At 44.0% G+C, this 27,826-nt stretch overlaps 2 protein-coding genes across 3 annotated transcripts in view; one reads left to right on the top strand and one right to left on the bottom strand.

Moving 5' to 3' along the window:
• Nucleotides 1–164: 164 nt before the first annotated feature.
• Nucleotides 165–18,746, bottom strand: Ikbip (IKBKB interacting protein). 2 transcript variants are annotated; one of them, XM_075954786.1, is made up of 3 exons: nucleotides 18,464–18,746; nucleotides 9,681–9,798; nucleotides 165–1,022 (listed from the first exon to the last, which is right to left on the bottom strand). In XM_075954786.1, the coding sequence occupies exons 1-3, from the start codon at nucleotides 18,631–18,633 to the stop codon at nucleotides 273–275; spliced, it is 1,038 nt and encodes a 345-aa protein (XP_075810901.1). In that variant the 5' UTR covers nucleotides 18,634–18,746; the 3' UTR covers nucleotides 165–272. The 2 variants fall into 2 exon arrangements, with proteins under 2 accessions (XP_075810901.1, XP_075810900.1); XM_075954785.1 differs by lacking the exon at nucleotides 165–1,022 and adding an exon at nucleotides 8,058–9,203 and having other exon boundaries at nucleotides 18,464–18,745.
• Nucleotides 18,747–19,052: 306 nt separating this feature from the next.
• Apaf1 (apoptotic peptidase activating factor 1) overlaps nucleotides 19,053–27,826 on the top strand; it is a 68,793-nt gene continuing 60,019 nt past the window's right edge. The window contains exons 1-4 of the mRNA XM_075954784.1: nucleotides 19,053–19,612; nucleotides 21,414–21,592; nucleotides 21,721–21,910; nucleotides 23,096–23,293. Coding sequence (XP_075810899.1) covers nucleotides 21,455–21,592; nucleotides 21,721–21,910; nucleotides 23,096–23,293 — 526 coding nt within the window. The 5' untranslated portion in view covers nucleotides 19,053–19,612; nucleotides 21,414–21,454. The remainder of the gene's footprint in view (nucleotides 19,613–21,413; nucleotides 21,593–21,720; nucleotides 21,911–23,095; nucleotides 23,294–27,826) is intronic.

The raw sequence follows: 27,826 nt of genomic DNA on the forward strand, positions 1-27,826 counted from the left end.
CCCACCCTCGGCTCCCAGCATCCATGTCAAAGAACTCACACCTGTCTGTAACTCTAGCTCCTGGGGATCCGAGGATCCAATATACTCTCTGGCCTGCACAGGCACCCCTACACGGTCACACACATATATGAATAAGTTAAAAAATATTATGGAGTAAAATAGTATCAAACACAAAATGGAATTTATTCCAAAATATCGGAATTTCTATTATCAGTCTTTTCATAGCAGAAATATCATTTCTAAAAAGTTACCTCTCTCTAAATCATTCCAAACTAATCTGAAATACGCGTTATTTCGTCTTTAATATCCTTAATCTCAGCTTGGACTATTGTTAAATTAGACATTTTTTCCTTCAGAAAAGCGATTTCTTTCTCTCGTTGAATTAAGTCAGATCCTAGCCTCCCAATGCGTAGGGCTAAGTCACTCACTAGTGGCTCCAGGCGCGAAAAGTCCTTCTTCAGATTGTAGACCTTCGGTTTGAGGTCATTTGCGAAAGCCACTGCTTTCAGGACTTTCGCTCTGTCTCTTTCTAAGCTTAAAAACCGGTCAGCGTGCTTGTCGAAATCGCCCTGGAGCTCAGCCAGCCTCGTCGCGACTGAGTCGATTCTTCTGGAGTTTTCACTCGCCGTCTTTCGGAGGGCCGCTGTTCGGTCTATGCTACTTGAGAGGAGCTCCCCTATATTTTCGACCGTCGCCGTTTCTACCTTTCCGACTTTATTTTCCAGTTCTTGCACGGAGTCCGTTAAAGATGCGACTTCAGTTACCAAACCGGAAATGCGGCGTAGATCCGTCTTCACACCTGTAACCTTGAGACCCACGTCCTTGGCCGTGGAAGTTGTACCTTGGTCAACTTTTGCGATGTCTTGAGAAAGACTTGCTAACGTGTCATTCAGTGTACCATGTTTCTCGGATATCCTGCTGGACCAAATTTTCATCTCCTGAATTTCTTCCTGCAGGACCTTTAGACGAGCCGTTATCTGAAAAGCCTTTAGCTGTTCCATGAGAGTTTCACACTTCTGATACTATAAGGAAATAGAATACCACAGTGATTAAATTAGCCAGAATTTGACACTTAAAATTCAACATAAAGTTCATTGTTTTTTCTCCCCTTGACTTTATTGCTCTTTGGGAAAGCACAGCATAAAACACAGCTTTGAAAGAGCGAGCCTTGGGTTGGGGACTCTGGGTTTTGAATTCCAGAACTGAAAAGACAAAAAACACTACAAAACTCCAAAAGGAATTAGAAAAGAGGATTTAAAGTAATTCAAGTATATTGTTAATGAATAAGGAAAACACCCAGGACATTTCATAAAACATTATTGGAGTTGACTTCTGTTGATGTTCCTATAACATTGGTCCTCCGCTGTATAGAAACAGTGAGCTACCAGACACGGGCGTGTTTTCTCCATAGCTATGGAAGAAAGGATGTACCTAGGTATCGTTCCAGACTGAGGAGACAGCATATCCTCTTTTTTTCTCTTTTCTTTCCTTCCTTCCTTCTTTCTTTTTCTTTTCTTTTCTTTCTTTCTTTTTTTTTTTTGCCTTTCTTGTTTTTATTTTTCAGACAGGTCTTGCTGTGTTACCCAAGTTGATCTTGAACTTCTGGACCCAAATGATCTTCTGTCTGTCTTAGCTTTCTAAATAGCCTGACTACAGATGGGAGCCATCAGTCCTGGCTTTTCTTTCTTTGTGCTGTTGAGCCAGAACCAGAGCCTGGACATGTTAGATAAGGTCTGCCACACAGCTACATAGAAGTATTTTTTTTTTAATTTAAAGACACAGTCTTGAGTCTTGCTATGCAGTCCAGACTCGTGTGAAACTCCTGATCCCTCTGCTTAAAAAAGTTCTATTAAGCTATTTCAGGCATTAAAAAGGTATAACCAGGGGGCCAGAGAGAGTATGCGCTGCTCTTCCAGAGGACCTGAATTTGGTTCTCAGCATCCATGCTGGGTGGCTTGCAACCGTGTAGCCCCAGCTCCAGGGTACCAGGGTCCAGTCTCCCTGGGTACCTGTGTAGACATAGCAGACACACATACACTTTTGAACATCTTTGAATTGGCAGGGCCGATGAGATGCTCCGAGTAAAGGTGCTTATTGCCAAGCTGATGCCCCGAGTTCAAGCCCTGGGGCCCACATGGCAGAAGAGAACGGACTCCCCAAGGCTGTCCTCGGCTCGGCTGCTCCATACTGTACCTTTCTCCTGATGGTGAAGCAGTCTGAGCCAACTTCCCAAGCCGCATAGTGCGTGCAAGGAGGATCAGGGCAGTCTCTCATTTCGGGGAGCTTGCTATTGAGTTTTGGAAGCAGATTGTCAAGAAACTGATTATTTAAAACTCAGAAAAAAGACATGGAACAAAAAGAAGATCTGAGGGCAGAAAGCATCTTTCATAAGAATCGCGGTGTAACCTGCAGGCATGAGGTGTTTTCTAGGGTAACTAGACATTTCTTCAATGCTGTTGATGGGTCATTGTTCTTAGACAGCACTGGCTTTCTCAGTTACCCTTTGGAGATTGTTTAGGCTAACACATATGTAGTTTATCTAAGGAAAAAATGTAACACGCTCAGATTAGTCCTTTGTGTGTGTGGGTAGGAAATCAGTGTGTGTCTCAAGTGTTTTCTACTATTGCTCTCCATGTTTTTTCTTTTTCTTTTTTCTTTTTTTTTGAGATAGGGTCTCACTATGTACCTCTGGCCAGAAATGTCCTCTGTAGACCAGATCCATATGCTTTTGCTCCCTGGGAGCTGAGATCAAAGGCTGGTGCCCCCCTACATGGCACTACCTTGTTTTTTGAGATAAGGTCTCTCTATGAACATGGAGCTCACCAATTGGCTAGACTGGCTGGCCAGAGGGATCCTAGGTTCATCCTTTCTTCATCAAGAGCTGGAATTATAGGCATGCACTCTGTACCCAATTTTTTAAAAAGATGTATGTATGCATGTATGTATATTCTTTCTGCATGCATGCCCGCATTCCAGAAGAGGGCACCAGATCTCATTACAGATGGTTGTGAGCCACCCTGTGGGTACGGGGAATTGAACTCAGGACCTCTGGAAGAGCAGCCAGTGCTCTTAACCACCGAGCCATCTCTCTAGCCCTTAAAAAGATTTTTTTAAACATGTGTGTATACTTGTGTTACTTTGGGTATATTACATAGATCAGGAGCCCATGTGGGCCAGACGAAGGCCTCAGATGCCTTGGAAATGGAACTGCAGGAAGCTGTGGTCTCCATGTGAGCTCTGGGAGCCAAACCTGGGTCCTCTGCAAGCCGTCTTAGCCCCTGAGCCATCTACACCCCTCTACGCCCAAACTGTATGTGGTTGGTGGGGATCCAAACTCACTTTCTCAGCTTTGCCCACTGATCTATATCCCTAGTTCCCAGAATAGTATTTTTGAATGCAGATTTAAAAAGCAGTGGCTGTAACAGGAGGCGATTCGCTAAAATGAGGTAGACCAGTTAACTGAAAGCAGCACGGGGGCGGGGGGGGGCGCTTGCGTCATCACGTTTGCACCATCACGTTTGGTTTCGCCGTATATTTGATTTTTCTCGTCAATTTTTCTTTACGCTACATCAATGACTGGTAAAGTAGGTGATCAGAATGTGTTTTTGGTAGAGAAGTCTGCTTGTGATAAGGTTATTCAGAGCATGACATTAATGGGTAGCTACAAATAGGGAGGAAATCAAGTAGCAATTGCAAAATATTTTATTTTTAGGGACCATGTTTTGCAATACACTTATTTGCTGAAAAGCCTCCCATGGGTGAGAGGAACAGAAAGCTCTCTCTTGTCTATTTTATCACTAGGCAGTCACTGGCTAAGGCATCTACTTCTGTGGAGTATGTATTGTTTAACAGTATGGCTTAACTAAGACAGCTTAGGAAGAGTTCATTCTTAGGAGGCCGGGTCACTGCTTTGATTCATTTGGTGGCTCGGGAGAGGATTTATTATGAACTTCTAAAATGGAAACTCAATATGATGTGCTAACAGACTAGAAATGGTGAAGTTTTTTTTTTATTATTATTTATTTATTTGGCTATATCTCCTTCCTCCTCTCTCCTTCCCATCCTTCCTTTTCAGTGCTGGTGATCAAGTTCAAGTTCAGGACCTTGTATATGACAGGCAGGTGCTCTTCTCTAAGCTACATCATTAGCTGGTCCTTTACATTGTTGTATGTATGTACGTATGTATGTAGCACGGGTTCCAATTGGTCTTAATAATAAAGCTCTGAGTCAGCTATTGGGGGTGAGAGCTGAAGGATCAGAGAGGCAGAGTGCCAGCCACTAGAGTTCTTACCTCTGCCAATGCTCAGACCACAGGGGCATCCTTTCCTCAGACTGCATCTGTCTCTCTGAAACCTCAGACTGCACTGAACTCTGATAGTCTTCTCTTTGCCCAGCCATATCACTCCCGTCTCCACCCCGCTACTACTAGGATTAAGGGTGTGTGATCCTGAGTGATAGGATCCCCTCTGTGTGAGCTCTGTTTCTCTTTTAGACTGGATCAGTTTCGTGTAGCCCAGGTTGGCCTTGAACTAACAGAGATCCACCTGTCCCCGAGTCCTGAGAGTGAAGGTGTGTGCCTCCATTGCTTGGCCTCTAGTGGCTTAGCTCTGCACTCTGATATCAGGCAAGCTTTACCTTCTATCTATCTATCTATCTATCTATCTATCTATCTATCTATCTATCTATCTATCTATCTATCTATCTACCTATCTATTGTTTTTTTGAGACAGGGGTTTTCTCTGCAGCTTTGGAGCCTGTCCTGGAACTAGCTCTGTAGACCAGGCTGGCCTCAAACTCACAAAGATCCGCCTGCCTCTACCTCCCGAGTGCTGGGATTAAAGGCGTGTGCTACTACCACTCAGCTGCAAGCTTTACTTTTTAAAACACAAACAAAACATCACTACATATGTATACATGTATGCATGGATGTACATGTGTTTGTAGAGACAGAGTCACAGGCAGTCCAGACTGACCTTGAGTTCTTTATGTAGTTGAGGATAACCCTGAATTTATGATCTTCTTGCTTCCGTCTCCCAAGTGTGCAGGCCTGGTTTTATACAGTGTTGGGATAGAACCCAGTGCTTCAAGAATGCTAGACAGACACTCTGTCAGCTGAGCCGTAGCTCCAGCTCATCTTGTAATTTTAAAAATTCTTTGTCCGGGCAATGGTGATGCATGCCTTTAATCCCAGCACTCAGGAGGCAGAGACAGGTGGATCTCTGCGAGTTCGAGGTCAGCCTGGTCTTCAGAGCAAGTTCTGGGACAGGCTCCAAAGCTACACAGAGAAATCCTGTCTCAGAATACAAAAACAAAATTCTTTTATGATATCATGTATGTGGGTGTTCTGTCTGCACGTGTGTCTATGCAACACTTGCATGCCTGGTGCTTGTGGACGTCAGAAGAGAGCACCGAATACCCCGGAACTGGAATCACAGTTGTGAACTGCCACGTGGGTGCTGGGAATAAAATCCAGGTCCTCCAGAAGAGCAGTCAGTGCCCATGGAGGCCCAAAGAGAGCTGGATCCCCTACAGTGGGAAGGAGTTGAGGTCCCAGGGGACTGTGAACAGCTTTATCCAGTGGGTCCTGGGAACTGAACTCGGGTTCTCTGTAGGAGCAGCGTGCAGTCTTAACCACAAAGCTATCTCTTCAGCCTCTTATTCTGCAAGACTTTTGTCGTTAGTGTCCTGCTGTGTAGGCCAAATTGGCCATGAACTTGGACTCTTCCTGTCTCAACCTGGAGTTACAAACATGCACTGCCACACCTAGCTGGAAAACTGCTTTATATCTGTGCTGGCATTTTTAAATAAATGGACAGTACTCTCTATGAGCTAATTGGTATAATATTTACTATCAGTTACAGAGATACAAAAATGTATATTACAATATTGGCAATTTTCATAAAGCACAACAAAATGAAGCCTGTGCCATTACATATACCTGTGACCCTATTACTTGAGATGCAAAAGCAGGAAGATGGTGAGTTAAGACTAACCTGGGCTACATACTGAGACCCTGTCTCAAAAATAAAATAAAAAGCTCCAAAACACACACCAAAGAACAAAGGAAGATTCATTAAATGTATCTAGGTCTCTCCGATGACGACTCTGATAAATACGAAATTAAAAACATTTATTTTATTTTATGCATATGAATGTTTTGTGTATGTGTATGTGTCTGTGCACCACATACACGCCATGCCCGCTGTCTGCAAAAGTCAAAAGAGTGTGCCAGCTACCCTAGAAAATGAGTTACAGATGGTTGTGAGCCACCATACGGGTACTGGGAATCAAAGCCAGGTATTCTGCAAGAACAACCAGTACTCTTGACCACCGAGTATCTCTTCGGCCCCAAGGCAAATTTCTTTCTTTCTTTCTTTTTTTTTTTTGATTTTTCTAGCCGGTTTCTTTGTGTAGTTTTGGCTGTCCTGAAACTTGCTCTGTAGACCCAGCTGGCCTCGAACTCACAGAGATCCACTTGCCTCTGCCTCCCGAGTGCTGGGATTAAAGGTGTGTGCCACCACCGCCCAGCTCAGCAAACTTCTTAGCAAAGGAATACATAGACACAGATATTTTGATAGTTTTCTCATGTACTGTTTGCATTCTGCCTCTGTCTTCCAGTGCTGGTATTTCAGGCAGGCACTGCTAGACCCAGTTTCTTATGTCAGTGCTGGGTAAAGTCCTCAGCTTTCACAGCAAGAACTTCACTTACGAAGCTATCTCCTAGCCTTGTCAACTGATTATTATTATTATTTTGAGATATAGTCTCACTATGTAGAACAGGGTGGCTTTGAACTCATAGTTCTGCTTGCATTGCCTCTGTCTCCTGAGTGCTGGGATTAAAGGCATGCACCACCACCGCCCAGGCTGATGCTGGTATTAAAGGTATATGCCACCATGCCTAGCTCCAACCCTAATGTTTTAAAAATAAAATCAGTATGTAAAACAAACTTGGTTTCGTAAGTTGGGGAATCTTTAAAAATGACATAAATACATTACAGTGATCACAGTTTATTGTTATGTTGTTTTATCTTTAAAACAGGAATAGGCTTATTGGCATACTTTTTACTTGGTTATATTTATATATTGGTTATATATATATTTATATATTGGTTATATATATATAGGTTATATATATATATATATTGGTTATATATATATATTATATTTATATATTGGTTATATTTAGTTAACCCTAGTGTCACACAGTTCAAACTTTAGAAATTAAAGTCCAGGTAAAAAAAGGACTCCGAAAGCTCATACCTCAAAGCATAACCAGTTAACGGAAAATATTAATGAGGACAGAGTAAGCATATTTACTCACATTTTAAACCTCTTATGAGTAGCTGTAACACAGTTTAGAACCTTTGCGAAAGGGAAACTACTTCCCAGGCACCATGGTTTTCAGAAGGTGGCGATGCCTCACAGAAGAGCCCCCAGGCTCTCCTGCAGGCATATTACCTTTCAATTTACATAAAATCCCTACGAACGTGGCTGTCTGAACATAAAAAAGCTGCACAGGCAGGCATGCTATCAACCAACTGCAAGAACGGGTGACAGAAAAGGCATGAGAAACAGACACGGCTTTTAAAAACAGAAAACTGCCAGGCGATGGTGGCGCACGCCTTTAATCCCAGCACTCGGGAGGCAGAGGCAGGCGGATCTCTGTGAGTTCGAGACCAGCCTGGTCTACAGAGCTAGTTCCAGGACAGGCTCCAAAGCCACAGGGAAACCCTGTCTCGAAAAACCAAAAATAAAATAAAATAAAATAAAAACAGAAAACTAGGGTCACATAGAGAAATGGTAAGTGGTCTCAGTATTTGCTATGGATATATATATATATATATATATATATATATATATATATATATGTCTCTAGATACATACATATATCTCTAGTATAATAAATACAATTCATAATAATGTCTATTAATTATTGGAAAGACATGTAAATATTAAATATGTTGCCTAAAAAGTAGAGCAATATATATTTTAGAACTATTTTCTTGTTTTTCTTTTTCTTTCTTTCTTCCTTTTTTTTTATTTTTTTTTATTTTTTTGAGATAAGGTTTTTCTGTGTAGCCCTAGCTGTCCTGGAACTCCTTCTGAAGACCAGGCTTGCCTTGAACTCAGAGATCCACCTGCTGCTGCATCCGTGTGCTGGGATTAAAGGCGTGCACCACTACCTCCCAGCAGAATTATTTCTATTTAAAATGGTTAGAGTAAGTTTTACACCATAAAGGGATAAAAGTGTGATTATGTGGTCCATACTCCACTTATTCTCTGGTAAAGTGAGGCAGAGTCATTTCTTTAATGTAGAACTGGCTGATCTCCATTTAACAATACAGTCCATCAAAAGGTACACAGTAAACTTAATAGTCATCGGCTCCCTTATTTTCTAGGTTATATTTTCCCAAAGTCCCCTTTTCTCCTGAACTTGAATATGCTATGAAATCGTGAACTTTCCCTTTGAGAACCAGCAGTTCGTTTTGCATCTTTAGCAGGCTGTTGTCATACTGAATTCCCTCAAGGGTCTTCTGCATCTCCATTATTTCAGACACCGCCCTTAGCATATCGTCCTCCATGTTAAACATCTGCACAGTGAGGTCTTCCATTTTCTTTTCTGTCCCCATCAGGTCCTGAGAGACTCTGAGGACAGAGTGGATCGCATTTTCTATAGCTGGCAAATGGGCCTTGCACTCTTCAACTTTGGGTTCATAGTTGGCAAGTTTACTGGTCAGCTCCTCATCTCTGGCTAGGAGTGAATGTTGCTCTTCTTCTAGCTTCTCAACGGCTTTTGTGTCGGAGCTGAGCTGGGCCTCTACTCGGAGAAGATCCTCCTCTTCTTGTCTGTTTACTGTTCTGATGTTTCGTAGTGTGCTGTCTTCCAAATCTTTTAGCCGTTCAGTGAGCAGTTTCATTTCTTGCTCGGCTGAGTTAATTTTCATGGTAACTTGAGAATGTATATGCTTTGCTTCTGATTTGAAAGTGGCTGTATTATTGCTCATTTCTGCCAGGGTTCTCTCCCAGAAATCTGTAATGGTCTGGAATTTCTCATTAAGGCTTTGCATCTTCTGAGTGAGCATCTCTTCACTGTCCTCAATGTCATGTATGGATCTTTGGAGGCCAGACACTTCCTGTTCAAACTGGGTCATCAAAGCCATGGATGGTGCAGCTTCCTGCAGGATACTTTCAGTAGACTCCAGCTGCATTTACGACACAAACAATCCCGAGCTACTTAATAATTTTTATATTAGAGAAACATATTTTAACAATCAGGAGTATGATATATACAAGGTTCAAATTCTGAAGATACCTAAAATATCCAAGTACACCAGAATCACATGGACAGAAACATTCATCATTAATAGTTTTTAACAAATTTAGTAGAGTAGCCCTATGTTGGAAAAATATATTCTTGAACTCACAATCCTAGTTATTTAACATACCTTTTTCATGCGGGCATAGTTGAAAGAAATTATGTTCACGTTCTTGAAGTATACTGGGGTTTCCTTCTTCATGACAATGGGAAGTAATATAGGTGTCCTTTTCATGGCTATCTGGCTTTTAGGGAACTACAACTGCATAAGACTCGCTACCTCTCCTAAAGCCTACAATTTTGTTAGTTTCTGGCTGAAAGAAGACGGGATCATCTCCCCCAAGCAAGTTAATGAATGGATTACCTTGTCTGAAATTAAACTGATGGTAGTCTGTAGTCCTTGAAACTCTTTGCTTTCTATTTGCAGCAACTGGTATTGGGTTTCCAGCTTAGAAAACTTTTCTGATTGTTGAAATACAAGCCTGGAGAAGAAGAAAATAATGACTATCACTCGCTTCTGATAAGAACAAGGTGCATTCTCAAACGGTTGCTGCAGTGTCTGTGGGCTGACTTCACCATTCAGGTGCCTACTGAGTGGGAGGGGACGGGATTAACTCAATGCAAAGATGAGTCAGCTTTGCCTCTTTCCAGGGTTCACAGCTCAGTGAGTGAAGCAGAGCAGCATCTCTAATAGACGGGCAAAAAATATTTTGGAAGAAGTTAGGGTTGAACTATTTGTAATAAAATCTTTGATCTCAAAGCGCAGTGCTACTAAGCTACTACTAAGTCCCTCAAACTATCGTCCAGACTATGTTATCCTCACCTGTAATTGTATGTTTCAGGGAAGCAGAGGCAGGAGGACCATAAGTTCAAGGTCATCCCCCATTATATAGTGAGTCTAAGGCTCAAAGGTCAACTGGGGCTACATGAGACTCTGTTTAAAAACGGTTATAATAAAAAAATTACAGAAGAGAGCCATTGTCAGAGTGAGAGTAGAACACGCAAAGCAGGCTGTAAAAACTCTGTGTTTGACTATGCTCAGCAATATGCTCATAGCTATACTCTGCCTGTCATTCTACAGTAGGGGGACGGCCAGTTGATAAAGTGCTGGCCATGTAGGCATGAGGACCTGAGCACCATCCCTAGCACCCATTTAGAAAGCTGGGCATGGCGGTGCCCTTGTAATCCCACGAGGATCCGTCAGCCTTAGCTAATCAGTGAGACCCCATCTTAGTGGGAGGCCCTTACTCAAAGCACAAGGTTGTTGCCTCTGAGGAGGGATGACAGAGGTTGACCTCTGACCTCCACACACACACACACACACACACACACACACACACACACACACACTCACATGCACACTCACATACCCACACACAATTAGGGCTGAACGCAGTGGTAGGAAGGGTGCTTATCTGACGGGTAAAAGATCCCAGGTTGGAAGCCAGCACATATGCAAGCAAAGTTAGAGTGGTCTATTCATCTGGTAAATAGTAGAGTAGAAGCAAAAAAGGAAAAAAAAAATTATCCTTGGGCTGGAGAGAGGCTCAGTGGTTAAGAGCACCAGGCTGCTCTTCTGGAGGACACGGGTTCTATCCCCAGCACCCACATGGTAGCTCACAACTGTCTATAACTCCAGATCCAGGGGATCCAATGCCCTCTTCTCACCCGTACGCCACCAGGCACACATGTGATGCACATACCTGCAGGCAAAATATTCACACACATTAAAAAAAGCTACCCCAATCTCTAAGAATCCAATGTTTTACTGAGTTAGCCAGACACCTTATCCTAATCTCTGAAACAATGTCTCGAAAACAACAACAACAACAATAACAACAACAACAACAACAAGAAAAAAGTGCCAAGAGCCCAGGATCTAGATTAGTGGTTGCAAATCTTCCCTACATATTGGAACCAATGACCAGACAGCTTTAACACACCCCTAACTGGATCGCCATTTACAGAAATTCTTAATTAACTAGTCATGGATATGGCTTGGACACTAAATAGTCTAACAGCTTCCCAGTCAATCAATGCAGCCAAGCTGAGGATCACTTACTGATCATACTTTATAGTACTTTTCTAGTGAAAGACAAGAGACGCCAAAGTTTCAGAGTTGAGAGGCCTCTCAGAGTGCAGCTGTGTGTATCCTCGAAAAGGTGCCTGTGTTTTGAACTTAAAATGGTCTCACTGGATTGACTACTTGTAAGCCTGTGTAAATTTAAAATGGACACATTTGCTAAACAAATATTTACAGTGTTGGAATAAATAAGTTTCTTTTGATGATGCAGGTTAATGTCTATCATATAATCCCAGTTTATAGAATTAGCACAGCACTCAGGAGGCAGAGACAGGCGGATCTCCGTAAGTTTGACACCAGCCTGGTCTACAGAGCCAGTTCCAGGATAGGCTCTAAAGCTACAGAGAAACCCTGTCTCAGAACGCGCCCCCCCCCAAAGGAATTAGTAGAGATCAATTTCTCTTTTGTGTATTTATATAAACTTTTAAGCAAAACCCATGTAAAAAGCATGATTTTCCTAATTTTTAAAGTTGGATGATGATTAGACAATTTTTCCTTCCGTCTTTTTGTTTTTGTTATTTCATTTTTGTTGTTGCTGGGAACAAACCTACAACCTGGGGCATCCTGGGTAAGTACTCTCCTACATCCCATAATTGCTTTTGTCATATCATAATTTTAAGTGTTTTCCCCTCTTTAGTAGTATAGACTTACTGCCCAGTAAATGAGCTCATTTCAGTGACTAGTTTTATTATCTGTTATTGTATGTGTTACTCCACACACTTATCCCACAGAGGAGTAAGTTTACTCAGAACAAAAACATTACTACAGGAGGCTTTGAGTAAGAGTTGATCCATTATAAAAATGCTTTACTGTGCCTGGAAAAGGCGGTTCAATGATTCAGAGCTTTTGCTGTTATTCCAGAAGACCCAATTCAGTTCCCAGCAACGATGTCCAGAGGCAGACACCACACAGGCGCGCGTGCACGCGCGCGCGCACACACACACACACAGATTTAAAAAATAAAATAAAGCGTTACAGCACCTTTTTTTCTCTTTTGTTTTTGTTATGTTTGTTTTTGGAGGCAGTGTGTCATGTAGCCCAGGCTGGCCTCAAACCACTGTATAACCCAGATTAGCCTCTCCAGCCTCCCAAGTACTGAGATTATAGGAATGAACAACTAATGCCTGGCTGAAGGCTTTTGATTTTATTAGACATTTTAATGCTATCTACTGCTGGCTTTCTCTTCAGATTCAAGCATTAAGCAAGGCTTGAATAGTGTCAGGTGAGTGCAAATACCTCTGATACTTTTCTCCTCCTTCTCCTTTAGGTTAGCCTCTTGCCAAAGTAAGAGTCCCCCTTGTTACAAGTAGACAATACAAACAAGCAAAAAGCAGCATGCCGCTGACTTAGTGCCAGTGAGGAGAAGAAAAAGACGGTCCACAGTGCTGATGACTTGTAACACATTTTCCACCCGTAGATGCTGTGGGATGTCTGTGCACTGTGTGAAGGTGTATTGCTGTGATCGGTGTAATCAAGAGCTAAACGGCCAATAGCTAGGCAGGAAGAGGTTAGGTGGGACCTCTGGGACAGAGAGGATTCAGGGAAGAAAAAAGGCAGAGTCGCCAGCCAGGTGCAGAGGAAGCAGAGTGGGCAGTATAGAGTAAAGGTAACCGAGCCACATAAAAGAATGTAGATTAAAAGATAAGGGTTAATTTAAGATATAAGAACTAGTTAAGAACAAGCCTAAGCTAAGGTTGAGCTTTTATAATTAATAATAAGTCTTGGTGTCATTATTTGGCTGGCAGGACAGATAAAGACTCATTGTATGTTTATATTTCATAAGTATGGACTCATTTGAAATTATGGAAGAAAATGGTTTATTTTCTAGAAGTCAAGAAAGTATGCCCAAAGAGGGCTGCTTCGGCCCTGAAGAATCATGTTCTTCAAATGGTATCAGGTTTATGCCCAAGGTGTTTTATTCCTGTTAATGAGCCAGAGGCATCTTCTGACAGGAGCAATTCCCAGTCTTTGTCTTTAGACAAGGTTGTCAAAGACCTGAAATTAGAGTCAACAGCTTCTAGCAGAAGAAAGGTCTGATTCAGAACTGGTATGTGTGTGTGTGTGTTTACCTACATGTATGCATGCATGCATGTATGTATATGTATCACACATATGCCTGGTGCATGAGGAGGCTAGAAGTGGGGGTCAGAAGCTATAGACAGCTGTGAGTCATTATGTAGAGCTGGGAACAGAACCCGTATCCTCTCTGCAAGAACAGCAAGTACTCTTAAACCACTAAGCCATCTATCTTCTCCATTCCTCCATTCTCAGAATTTTCATTTATTTTCAAGACAGGGTCCCACAGTGTAGTCCTGGCTAGCCTGGAACTTATTATGTAGACTAGGTTGGCCTCCAACTCACAGAGATCTGCCTGTCTCTGGTTCCTGAGGGCTGGGATTAGAGGTGTGGGCCACTATGCCCAGCTTCGGAAACGTGATATTATTTTGGGTTAATACTGAAGGGAGGCAAACACATCACACAGGCTAAGTAGCTAGGCTGTTTTGTCTCTGCATTTACTGGTTGTATAACCAACCACCTTGGACAAATTAACTGTTTGGTTTGCTAGTCTTTCCTCACCTAGAAGGTAGGGAAAATAATATCTCACAGGGGTTTTGGAGACATAAAACAGGTTCATATTTATAGAACACAAGAGCAATGCTCGGAGTGTAACAAATCACTCGGGACCTCAGCACCCGCTGTTTAGTTCTGCCCCAGTGTCTTCCCTTTGGGGTGCAGAGGGTGAGACTCAGGGTGTCTTGGATGCTCCTTAGCCCTTCTTTTGGACCCCTTTGTGCTCTTTCTCATCTCGTCTCCATGCCAACGCTGCCTGTTTAAAGGCACGAGATTCCCTTCTGTTTGCTCTGGTCGAAGCTGTAAGCCTACCACTGAACTCTAAGCTGGACAGGGGGCTGGTTTGGTAACAAATGATCATCTGTAAGTCTCCATGGCAGCAGGACTTTGTTTTGGACCTTCTTCACTATCAGAAAGGTAAGGCCTTAAGTGTTAGATGTAGGAGAAAGAGACCCAGAAAGCAAACCAGCTTTTAGTGTAGGCCTTCCAAAAGCAATCTTCCTCACCCCTTCACATCCATGAAGTCTATTAAGACTTCGCACAAATTGAGGACCCCGTGTTAATGAACGGCACACAGCATAATCTCTGAGTGAGTTCTTACGTGGTGGCAGACAGCTGACTGAGAACTTATGACTAAGGGATTTCTCTGCCTCTTTCAACTTCATGAGAAAGAGTACATAATCACAGGAAGCAGTTATTATGTATGGTTCATTACAGGGCCACTATTAGGGTCAACGACCATCCATTATTTCATAGCATCTCCAGCTACCTAATATTTAAGGGAACACTGACTATATTCCATTATTTAAATTTTCAAAAACATTTATTATGTTTACAGTGTTTTGTCTGCACATATGCTTGCAGGCCAGAGGAGGGCACCAGATCTCATTACAGATGATTTTGAGCCACCATGTGGTTGCTGGGAATTGAACTCAGGACCTCTGGAAGAGCAGCCAGTGTTCTTAAGTGCTGAGCCATTTCTCCAGCCCCTATATTCTATTATTTAAAACCAGGGCAAGGTTGGGAATGGTGGCCCATGCCTGTAATCCCAGTCCTTGGAGGAGGAAGTACCAGGACTGCCATGAGTTTGAGGCTAGACTGGGTTACAGTCCACCTACCCTAAGACTCAGCTCTACCACTCTTGTGTGTATACTTAGTCCTTAATTGTGGAGCTGTATGAGAAGGATTGGGAGGTGTGGTTTAATGAAGAACTAAATAACCAATAGCTGGTCATCAGGAAGAGGTTTGGCTGGACATCTGGGGACAGAGAGGACTCTGGGAAGAAGAGAGGAGATGCCAGGAGACATGGTGAGGAAGCAGGAGGTGCAAGGTATGAGAGGTAACACCACGTGATAGAACGGAGATTAATAGAAATGGGTTAATTTAAGTTATAAGAGCTAGTTAGGAACAAGCCTACGCTAAAGGCAGAGCCTTCATACTTAAGAAGAAATCTCCGTGTCATTACTTGTGAGCTGGCTGCCCCCAAAATGTCCGATTGCAGCCTTGTTGGAAGAGGTGTGTCACTGGGTGAGCTTTGAGGTTTCAAAGCCCTTCCCATTTCTCCCTTAGTACACTCTCTGCTTCTTGCTTGGGGATCGGATTTAAGAACTCCACTACTGCTCCAGTGATATGCCTGCTCGGCACCATGCTCCCCTCCAATCATGGGCCAACCCTCTGCCACCATGAGCCCTGAATTACATGCTCTTATAAGTTGCCTTGGTCATGGTGTTTTGTTGTGGCAACAGAAAAGTTACTAAGACAGAAAGTAAATCTAAACTTCAGTGGAAAGGTGAAAGCAATATACCTTTAGGTTTGTCATGTACCTTGTACTTCCCAAACAATCTTCCAAACATTTATGGTTTCTGAGGACACACTGTCATCAGTGCAAGGGTTTTGAGATCTTTGCCCCCTGCCTAGCTTAAGCGTACCAAGTATGAGATGGAAAAGCAGTTTATGCTGATACAATTATTTTCTGTTTTAACAACCAGAATAGACTAAGTACAGTATTTAATAATATCTGGCGGGTCAATTTCTAGATCCTGAAGTATGTGTTAGAGGCTTACCTATGTGTTGTGTAGTGAGATCAATGACTGTTAAAATTCCAGAGTGCCATTAGCAATTTTATGAGATGGGAAATATTTGAGACACACTTGCAAATAGCCTGCTAGGTTAAAGTTTGTCCCTAAATTTACCATAAATATTTTCTTATAAACAGCACCTATATTCCAGTCTAGGGGTAAAATACGTCCCAAGAACAATTAACCATTAGCTGTTTTAGTAACAGTCAGAGGCTCTACCCATTTAAAGAATGCATAACCTTTTTTTTTTATCTGATAAATGATGTACATCAGGCAAGTCCCTTACCACCGAGCTACACTCTAGCTTCATAATTTTGATCTGGCATTTTAAAAATCACTTTGCAAAGACAGAGCTCAGCTTATACAAAAATCTTTTTAACGAGTAACATGTTTTGCCTTTCTATTTCCTAACACCACATTCCTGAGAGGAAGCATGACTTTTCAAGTTTTATTTCTAGTTTCCCTTTGAAGCTCGAGAGTGTGAATGTGTGTGTCTGTGTGTCAGAGACGGGGGCTGGTTGTCTTTCTCAATTGCCCTCCACTTTATGACTATTTTTCATTTGTGTGTGGGGTCTCAGATGTTTCACTGAGCATGTGTGGAGGTAAGAGGACAACTTTTAGGACTCGATTCTCTTCTTCCACCTCGTGGGTGCAGGGGATGGAATTCAGGCTGTCCTTTGGTTTGGCAGGGCATGAGCATTTACCAGATAAGCCATCTTGCTGGCCTTGCTGAACACCTTTTTGAACTCTCATAGAATCACTGAAAATGCTGAATGAGTTTTGTGATATAGTTTACTTCATGAATTATGAGGCTTTCTCTAATTAATGGGAACTGCATTAATAAATTTAGCAGCTAAAACCACTAATTAATTTAACTAAATAAATTAAGCAGTGGTTCCCAACTTTCCTAACACTGTGACCCTTTAATACAGTTCCTTATGTTGTGGTGACCCCAACTACAAAATTATTTTCATTGCTACTGTTATGAATCGTAAATATCTGTTATGTGACCCCAAAGGGGTTGCGACACACAGGTTGAGAACTGCTGTCCTAGAGTGAACCAACTCAGTAATATTCTTTTCCAATCCAAAATGTACCATGCCCCCCTTTACCTAAAAAAGGGCACACATTTTAAGGCATGAGTAGTTTATTTAAAACAGCAAATCCAACACATTTATTCTCTTCTGATAGAAATTAATATATTCCGCAAACACTAATGCCATCATTAAATAAGTCCCTTTTAAAGAGAACAATGACCCCCATTTCATTTTAACACGTTTTTATTAACTGGAAAAAACAACAACCCAGTAAACAAGAAGGGTATGGTGGCAAATACCTGTAATCTAACACTTGGGAGGCGAAGGCAGGTGGATCAGGGGTTCAATGTCATCTTCAGCTACACAGTGACTTCTAGCCCAGCCTAGGCTACCTGAGAACCTGTCTCAAAAAACCAAACCAACCACCCTACCACACACCCTCCAAAACCCCAGTTCTTGGGGTGTCACCAGTAAACTAAAATGGAAATGTACTAGCATTAAAAATGTTCTAGACTGAAAACTATCCGGAGTCGCTTCTGAATCTATCAGCTCTCTTACTAAATGATTATCAATGATGAAAATGTATTAACGTATCAGTTTTGTTACGAAGATGCAGTAGGTAAGAAATAGGGAAGAAAACAAAGTCCCTCTTACTTTAAGATTATTCCATATTACAAGAATACATCACCAATATATGCTTGGTTTCAACACTACAGATGTTTAGTCTTAAGTGAAAACAAGTATCCTTTACAATGCTACATACCGTTCAGCCTGTAATTAAGGAATAAGGCTATTGTCTCCGGGTTGGCGCGATGGCTCAGCTGCTCAGAGCAGGCATGCCTGGTGGCTTACAACCATTTGTAACCTCAGCTCTTGGGATCTGACACCCTCTCGTGGGTTCCTTGCACGCCTTCACACACGTGCACAAACGCCTTCACACACGTGCACAAACGCCTTCACACACGTGCACATACACACACTCATATATATACATATAAAATCTTTTTTAAAAAGGACTATAGTTTTAATGTAGGCACACTGTTCTAAATATGAGGATGCCTCATCAGCATTTATTGCTCAGCAACAACGAACTCTTTTTTAGGCTCCAGACATTTCCCTGGTGCATGTCTTTTGGGGTGCGGTGGGGTGGGGCAAACTCATATGCAAAGTTGCTGAGTGGACGGGAAGTAGCGGTTTTCAGCTATGTGCAAACTTGTGACGTGTGGACAGTAGGCGCGGAATAAAGTGTGCACCGCGTCTCGGGTGACTCGTTCCCAGACTTTCGGGGACAGCGACAGGAGCATGCTAGCTAGCAGAACAGTTAAGTGAGCGCATTCAAGCAAGAGTGGGTAGGCGGCCTGCGGCACCGAGCACTTACCAGGCCAGGCCCAAGCACGTCGCCAGCGACAGCAGGCTGAGCCCGGTGCGGGGGTCCGCCCAGCCCGCGCCTCCCCTCGCCTCGGGGTTCTTCCTGCCATCGCTCCGCTTCTCGGGATCGCCGGCAGCCCCCTTGGGCCCCGGCTTCTTCCGGCTCTTCACCTCGGACATGTCTGGGACCCTGAAGACCTCCAAGCTCGGGCTGCCTCACCGGGGGTACCGTGGGACGTGGCTGCAGCTCGGCTTCAGGAGCCCCGCCCCTTCCCAGGCTTGGCTCCGCCCACCGACAACCTCGCCCTTCGGCTCGCCCCGCCTCCCGCCTCCGGGTTCCTCTACCAGACCCAGTAAGGGGAAACTCAGACTCTCGGGCGCGCGCCGGCTGCGGAGACGCGACGAGAGGGGCGGGGCCTCGCGTGCCACGTCCGGGCTGGGCGCGCCCCCGCGCCCCCCTCCCGCGTCTTAGCCCCGCCCCTCCGCGCACGCGATGATGCAATCCCAGGGCCTGCGGGCACGCGCTGAGGGTAGCGTCGGTAGCGGGGTGGCGCGCGCCGGGCGGCCGGCCCTCTGGCGGCAGATTTGCGTGCTCGGGCGCGCGCCGTCCGGGCTGGGCTGGGCGGGGCCCAGCGGTGTTTGAGCGCTCCGCGGGCCTGAGGCGGAGATCCAGAGGTTGCGAGTGGGCGAGGCGGCTCTGTCCGCGCTCCGAGGCGTGGGAGACGGGGGTCGTCGGCGGGAGGTGTGTGCGGTCGGCGATCGGAGACGATCGGAAACGATCGGAGACCGTCGCTTCAGCCTTCGGAGCGGCGTCCGCTTACTGCCCGGGCAGCTCCCGCCGGAGGGGAGACGCGGCGGCCGGAGTGGCAGTGCTTTTGTGTTTGGGTCTAGCGAGGTCTCTCGGGTGCGGCCCGAGGCAACCGGTGGGGTCAGCCCGCCGAGGTGAACGTCCCTCGCCGTCGCTCGCAAGTCCCGGGCATCCCCTTGCGCCCCGAGCGGCCGATGCCCAGGTGAGGCACCTGAGGTATCGGGACCTGCCCGGGGCGCGGGGTCGCTGGAAGAGCAGCTGGGAGCCCCGGATGCACTAAGGCTCTCGAGCCTCAGCTTCGGACCCTCCCGGGCTCCTCTTCCCAGCACGACCTCGGTGCAAAGGTTTTGGGTAAGTTTGCCTCCCCTCTCGCTCTATCTCTTCCCACCCCATCTAGACAGGTTCTTGGTGAGAGTTCTGTTGCAGAACCCGGGGGCTGAAGATAAGGGAAGCGGGATATTTGATCATTCTGCTCCCGTGCCAGGAAGAGAAATTATGTAAGGAGGAAGTAGACCTGGACAGACAGACTTTATTTTGTGTTCTATGTCTCCGAACAGTTTGACTTTCTCTTTTGATGTGGCCTCCAGAGGTGTGGCACCGGGAGTTTGCCCATAGCATTTCAGTTTGTGTAAAGTTTGAAAAAAGTGTTTAGTAAGTTTAATAAGGCTAGAGAACATTGGAAATTAGTTGCAAAAGTGTGGTTTTGCTTAATTGTTAGACATAACCTAATATCCTTTGTCAGGATGAATTTCACAACTGTCAATCGAGACTAAAACTGTTAGCTTTGGAAATGATAGGCTTGCTTCTGATTTCTTTTCCCCAGTTAACTTCATTCCCCTCCTGGGCATTTTACAGACCTTGGCAAGCACAAACAGACGCATTTTTTAATTTTTATTTTTTTGCAAGTGCTACATTTGATGACTTTACAAAAAAAAAGTTTGTTTTTTTTTTAAAGTTGGATGATAGCCCTCTTCCGAGCTCTCTGAATGACTTCGTGCCCATCTTTGGTTTTGCATTAGGATAGTCACATTCTGATTGCTTCTTTTTTTGTTCTACTAGACTGTAAATTCCTTCAAGGATATGAGTATCAGGATATGATGAAAGAGGGCTGAAATTATGTAGTACTGGTGGTAGATTGTTTGCCCACCCTGCAAATTAAGGCGGTTGGTTCAATCCCTAGCAACACACACACACACACACACACACACACACCCACCCCATGTATTGAAGGAATGATTAAGCCTATTTAAGACGTTCACACTTTAATACATAGGATGGAGTTCTGTTAATGTTTTAGAACTTGCAAACAGTCAGAACTGGGCTTTATACCCGTGGAATAATTTCCATTATATTTTAGGGAACTTGTTAGGAAATGACAATATCTTTCTGTAAAGAATATCATCCTTTGTTACCGTAGTCCAAGCAATGACGTCGGAGGGTACTTCCTGTGGTTCTGTGAGTATGTGCTTTCCAGTGAAGATCTGGGACTGACAACTGCTTTGAGAACTCAGAGCAGCAATGCCACTTGGTTGTAAGTTGGATAAAGGAAACAAGTTTTAAAACTTTAGGTATGGTAACTTTTACAGAACCTCAACTTAAGAAAAGGAAGAATTTTTACTGTAAAAAGTGGCAATGTCTATTGAAAAGAATGACTATAAAATTACAAAAGAAAGCCAAAATCTTGCTATTCAGCCTCCCCAAACACTGATGAACAGCATTTAAGCATCCTCTTATAGATTGATGAGCTAGAACACATTTTGTGCTATTTGGGGTTTTATTTCTCGTTTTTAAATAACCAGTGCCAAAAATATCTTTCCTTGTCAGTACATATAATGCATAGAGATATGTGCTATGTAATTTTAAATGGCTATGTAATGTTCCATTTTAAATAGAAACATAATTAAGAAATAAGAAGTCAGGCAGAGGTGGTACATGCCATTAATCCTAGCCGTTGAGAAGTGGAGGCAGGTGGATCTCTGAGGTCTCTGAGTTCGAGGCCAACCTAATCTACAGAGCTAGTTTCAGGACAAGCAAAGGCTGCACAGAAAATCTGTCTCATAAAACCAAAAAAAAAAAATCTTGTTTTCTTTGCATTTCTTGATTACACGTCATGTTTCTTGTCATGACAAGTGTGTTGATATGTTGTCTGTAGCTCATGCTTAGCAGTGAAGTGAGTACACAGACTTAAGGACCATGGATGCAAAGGCCCGGAATTGTCTGCTTCAACACAGAGAGGCTCTGGAAAGGGACATCAAAACATCCTACATCATGGATCACATGATCAGCGACAACGTTTTGACGGTAGTCGAGGAGGAAAAAGTGAGGAGCCAGGTAAAGCCCTCTGAGGCGTTCTATACGTCTTTAAAGTTTCCGGTGCCCTCAGGGCTTGGCCCAGTCTCCGCTAATTTGTGCTGCCGACGTATCCACAGCTGCATCCTTACTTATCTCATTTTTCCCAGACCACTCAGTACCAACGAGCCGCTGCTCTGATCACGATGATACTCAATAAAGACAACTGTGCCTACATTTCATTCTACAACGCTCTCCTGCACGAGGGATATAAAGACCTTGCCGCCCTTCTTCACAGTGGCCTTCCTCTCATCTCTTCTTCCAGTGGCAAAGACACAGACGGCGGGCTAACGTCATTTGGTGTGTATCCCTGATACTCCGTGTCACGGCGGCGCTGCCGTCATCGTGGCTCTGTTGTTTGCAGGTTTGATTGCAGTTGAACTGCTGGAGAGTGTATTTCCGTTCCTGGAAGGAAGCAGGCGCGGAAATAGTTTAAGTTCAAATCTGAATTATTTGTGTCCATGTTGATACAGGTTTTTCTCGTGTCGTGAACTACTTACTGCTGAGGGGTAGCATATGCACTCTAAATTCTAGAGCTAATAAGAGCGTTTGCAGGGCCTCAATTATTTTCTTAATTTGCGTGTTGTATAGAGTTTATAAGACAGGAAAAGAATTTTTAGAAATTTACGTTTTTTTTTTTTTAAATTTCATCTTATTTGTCTGCCTGCTCTACCTGCATGTATGCCTGTGCACTGTGTGTATGCCTGGTGTCCTCAGAGGCCAGAAGAGGGCGTTGGATCTTCTAGAACTAGAGTTACAGACCATTGTGAGCGGCCATGTGGGTGCTGGGAATGGAACCCTGGTCCTCTAGAAGAACAGCCAGTGCTCTTAACCATTGAGCCATCTCTCCAGCCCAGAAGCCTATGTTTTTGAAAGGAATTCCATAACCATTGTTCCCTTTACATTCTTTCCAGAGTTAACAAGTTTTTTGGTTTTTTCTCATTTATTTATTGTGTGAGCTGTGGAGCCCAAGAAGAAGTCAGAGGACGACCTGCGGGAGTTGAACTCAGTTCCTCAGACTTGAACCATTTTGTTGTCCTCATCCTTCCCGTTTTCTTTTTTTGTGGTGCTTGGGATTAAACCCACAATCCTGACCTTGCAGACTTAGCTGCTGGACTGTACCCTTGGCCCTTCCCATTGTTCTACACAGACAAAAGAGGCTGGAGGGTCAGGGAGTAATCGTGTGTATAAGGCAGGGATAGATGGAGACTTCCACTGTGTGTCGTGATCTTGAAGACTATAATATGCATACTCGTGTTCTTTGTGTTATGAGACATTGGAAGGGTGAAATTCACACCTAATTTTTATATATATATATATACATATATATATATACATACATACATATATATATATATATATATAATTTTGATATTCGTCTTGGAAATTTTGAGGCTAAGCATCAGCTTCGCTTATCCTGGTTTTCCAGGAGGGTTACTCACCAGTTTTGCAGCTTTGTTCATCCTTACTTGTTTGGGCTTTCAGTGAGGACCGTGCTGTGTGAAGGTGGAGTACCACAGAGGCCGGTGGTTTTCGTTACTAGAAAGAAGCTGGTGAAGGCGATTCAGCAGAAGCTCTGGAAGCTGAGTGGCGAGCCAGGGTGGGTCACCATATATGGAATGGCGGGCTGTGGGAAGTCTGTGCTAGCTGCTGAAGCGGTTCGAGATCACGCCCTCTTAGAAGGTAAGTTTCATCACTGCAACACTGCTTTTCAAGATTTTGTTTATTTGAGCACTGAAATTCTTATTTATTGTTGCTCTTAGGCATTCCTGTGGCTGCTGGTAATAAATGACCACAAATTTAGTGACTTTAAGTAACGTACATCTCTTGTCTTAAGGTTTTTTTTCTTTTTTCTTTTTTTTCTTTCTTTTTTTTTTTTTTTGTTTTTCGAGACAGGGTTTCTCTGTAGCTTTGGTGCCTGTCCCGGAACTAGCTCTTGTAGACCAGGCTGGCCTAGAACTCCCAGAGATCCGCCTGCCTCTGCCTCCCAAGTGCTGGGATTAAAGGCGTGCGCCACCACCGCCTGGCTGGTTCTTTTTCTTTTAAACTAGATTGGAGTCAAAGTGTTAAGACTGAATTCATCTGGAAGCACTTGGGACAATTCTGTCCTTGATTTGTTTACCTCCAAGAGGGAGCCTCTATTTCCTTACCTCATAGCTCCATCTTCAAACCCAGCAGTGCATAGCATTACATCTTCCTCTTTTTTTTTTTTTTAAAGATTTTATTTATTTATTATGTATACAACATTCTGCCTCCATGTATGCCCGCATGCCAGAAGAGGGCACCAGATCTCATTACGGATGGTTGTGAGCCACCATGTGGTTGCTGGGAATTGAACTCAGGACCTCTGGAAGAGCAGTCAGTGCTCTTAGCCACTGAGCCATCTCTCCAGCCCACATCTTCCTCTTTTTGCCTACCTCTCTTTCATAGTGATTTGCTTCTGTCCTCTGTTTCCTTTTCTGGGTGTTTTTGAGGGTGAGTCATCATAGGTGCTGGGGATCACACCCAGGGCCCCTCACATGCTAGGCAGACGTTCCACCAGAGTTACAGCCCTTGTCCCTCCCTCACGTTATTTCTTCCTCTTTTTTTTTTTTTTTTTTGAGATAGGGTTTCTCTATGTAGCTCTGGCTGTCCTGGAGATCACTTTGTAAACCAGACTGGCTTTGAACTCACAGAAATCCACCTGCCTCTGCTGGAATTAAAGGCCGGCACCACTATAGCCCAGCTTTTTTGTTTGTTTGCTTTTGAGACGCTGTCTCTCTACAGACAGAGCCCTGGCTGTCCTGGAACTTACTCTGTACAGCAGGCTGGCCTTGAACTCTGAGATCCACCTGCCTCTCTCCTAAGCGCGTGTCACCACCCCCGGACACATTGCTTTCTGACTTTCTTGCTCCCCTCTTTATGAGGGCCCTGTGACCACACTGGGTTTACTATATAATCCAGAATCTCATCCCAGATCTTTAATGATCGGATTTATGAAGTATGTTTTTTACCATTCATTACAGTAAAATATTTACCATTTTGTGGCCGTCTTTAGGAGACCATGATTCGGCCTACCATGGGCATGTGAAATAGGATTGTTTTCTGACTCGTCTGTCACAGTGCCGCTTGCTTGTCTCCCAAAGGGGCCAGAGACCCAGTGCCCCTTGAGAGAAGCTAGCTGTCTAGCATTGCAGTGGCTTGGGGGTTGTAGGCTTGAGAAAGGATCGAAAGGTTGTCCTTTCAGGCAGGAATACAGTTAGCACCTTTTGTTCTGGCATGCAGTGCTGTAGGGAAAGAGTGTCTCAGAAACTCATTTCTACTGGTGACTGTCCTGGTCATTGGTTTCCCATGGTATTTGTAGCCGGTATTAATTTAACAGTTACTTCCATTTACTTATTTAAAAAAATAAAATCGTGTTATTTATTTGTGTGTGTGAAAACATATGGGTGTGTGCCAAAGCATGTATTTGGAAGCCTGAGGATACTGCATGGGAATTGGTTCTCTCCTCCTACCATATGGGTGGGTTCCCAGGATCAAACTCAAGCTCTCGGGTTTGGCAGCAAGCCCCTTTCCCTCTGCTCTCTCTCACCACCTCTTCCATTTCTTTTTATTTTTTCCGATACAGGGTTTCTCTGTAGCTTTGGAGCCTGTCCTGGAACTAGCTCTTGTAGACCAGGCTGGCCTTGAATTCACAGAGATCTGCTTGTCTCTGCCTCCCGAGTGCTGGGATTAAAGGAGTGCGCCACCACTGTCCTGTCCGGCTCAGTTCTTCTATTTCTGTAATTACTTCTTTTTCCTTTTTCTTTCCATGCATTGTCCTAGTTAGGGTTTCTATTGCTGTGATGTAACACCATGACCAAAAGCAACTGGGGAGGGAAGAGTTATTTGGTTTATGTACACTTGCTGTTCATCACTGAAGGAAGGCAGGACAGGAACTCAAGCAGGACAGGAACCTGGAGGCAGGAGCTGGTGCAGAGGCCTTGGAGGGGCGCTACTTAGCTTCTTATTGGCTTGCTCCTCATGGCTTCCTCAGCCTGCTGTCTTAGAGAACCAGGACACCTGCAGGGATGGCACCACCCTCCATGGACTGGGCCCTCTCCCATCTATCACTAATTAAGAAAATGACCAACAGGCTTGCCTGCAGCCCCATCTTATGGAGGCTGCTTCTTCTTCTTCTTCTTCTTCTTCTTCTTCTTCTTCTTCTTCTTCTTCTTCTTCTTCTTCTTCCTCTTCCTCTTCCTCTTCTTCTTCTTCTTCTTCTTCTTCTTCTTTTTCTTCTTCCTCCTCCTCCTCCTCTTCCTCCTCCTCCTCCTTCTTCTTCTTCTTCTTTTTCTTCCTCCTCCTCCTCCTTCTCCTCTTCCTCCTCCTCCTTCTTCTTCTTGAAAATAAACTGTCTTTTTTCATTATATATATCAAATCCAAGTTCCCACTCCCTCCCCTCCTCCCATTCCCTCCCCTCCTCTCCTCCCATTTCCTCCACATATCCCCACTCCCCAATCCACTCCTCACTACTATATCTAGGCTGAGCGAGGTATCATCCAAAGAGAATAGGTTCCCAAAAAGCCAGTACAAGCAGTAGGGATAAATCCTGGTGCCACTCCCCTCAGTCTGCCCCAGCCATGCAACTGTCACCCACATTCAGAGGGACTGACTAGTTTTGGTCCTATGCGTGTTCCTTTCTAGTCTGTCTGGTGTTGGTGAGGTCCCATTAGCTTAGGTAGATTGTTTCAGTGGGTGAACCATCATGGTCTTGACCTCTTTGCTGATATTCTTATTCCTCCCACTCTTAAACTGGACTTTGGGAGCTCAGTCCAGTGCTCCGATCTTGGTCTCTGTGGAGGCATTTTCCTAATTGAGGTTCCCTCCTCTCAGATGACTTTAGCTTGTGTCAAGTTGACATAAAACTATCGGGCATATGTAAATATTTGTGTGGCATGTATATATGTATGTTTGTATGTGGATACATGATGCATGTACATGTGAGTGTGTACATGTATGTGAAAGCTAGAGATTGATATCGGTTGTTTTCTTTGGTCATTCTCCCCTTTATATGTTGATGTAGGCTCTCTGACTTGATTCCAGAGCTCAGTGGTTTAGTGGCTATAAAGAGCTGCCTTGCTCTGTGGATCCTGTCTCTCTGTCTCTTGGAGTGCTGGGATTGTAAGTGAGCCACTTCGACCCCCTGGTATTTACATGGGTGCTGGGGATCTGACTTCAGACCCTCAAGCTTGTAGCAAGTGCTTTTACCCACTGAGCTGTCTCCTCAGCCCCTTTTTTTCTATAATTATTTCTGTTAGTTGCTTATCTTTTTTTCTTTTGGGGGTGGGGTGGGGTGGGTGTAGAGGGAGAGACAGAGCTCAGGTAAGCCAAGCTAGTCTTGAATCTGCTATGTACTTAAACTTCTGTGCGAGTCTTCCTTCTGAGTGCTGACATGACAGGCGTATGTTACCACATGCAGTTTATATGGTGTTGGGAGGAACTGAGCTCAGAGCTTCATGCCTGCTCGCCAAACACTCTGCCAACCGAGCTGTATCCCTCAGCTCTAACTGTTTATCGTTAAAAATTAACATCTTAACCGGGCGATGGTGGCGCACGCCTTGTGAAATTCCCAGGAAGGAAACCCGAGGATTGACTGCAGCCAGAGGAATTTTTAGGAGTGGCTTTAGAGCTCCATTTATCTGGTGACTGACTTCCCTCTCCTTAGGTATTCAAGTCTACAGTAAATAGCTGAGTGTCTGTTGTGTGAGGGGCAGTGTTGAGCATGGGAAATCAAACAAAGGCTGTGCACTTGAGGGACTCATTCATTGTCCAGTAGGGGAACACTATACAAATTATTGTGTGTGAGAATTGAACGGTAGAAGAAAGTACACGGCACGCATATGGCTGTTAGTTTTCATCTTGACTACACCTGGAATTAACTACACACCCACACACACATACACCCACCCACGTATAGGTAACTATATATATAGACCCAGCTATATATGTGCATATGATATGTATATACATATATATATTAATTCTATTAGTTCTGTTCCTCTAGAGAGCCCTAACTAATACAGGGTATTTACCAGGTGGTGGTGGTGCATGCCTTTAATACCAGCATTTGGGAGGCAGAGGCAGGTGGTTCTCTGAGTTTGAGACCAGCCTGGTCTTCAAGAGCTAGTTCCAGGACAGGCTCCAAAACTACAGAGAAACTCTGTCTCGAAAAACCTAAAAACCGAAACCAAAACA

Source organism: Microtus pennsylvanicus, chromosome 20 (genome assembly GCF_037038515.1).
Source record: "Microtus pennsylvanicus isolate mMicPen1 chromosome 20, mMicPen1.hap1, whole genome shotgun sequence".
Classification (NCBI taxonomy): domain Eukaryota; kingdom Metazoa; phylum Chordata; class Mammalia; order Rodentia; family Cricetidae; genus Microtus; species Microtus pennsylvanicus.

Coding starts and splice junctions, on each gene's coding strand:
- Ikbip (XM_075954785.1), bottom strand. CDS start 18,633: ATGTCCGAGGTGAAGAGCCGGAAGAAGCCGGGGCCCAAGGGGGCTGCC. Junction 9,799..18,463: donor ACGTGCTTGGGCCTGGCCTG/GTAAGTGCTCGG, acceptor CTTCTTCTCCAG/GCTTGTATTTCAACAATCAG. Junction 9,204..9,680: donor TCAGTTTAATTTCAGACAAG/GTAATCCATTCA, acceptor TCGTAAATGCAG/CTGGAGTCTACTGAAAGTAT.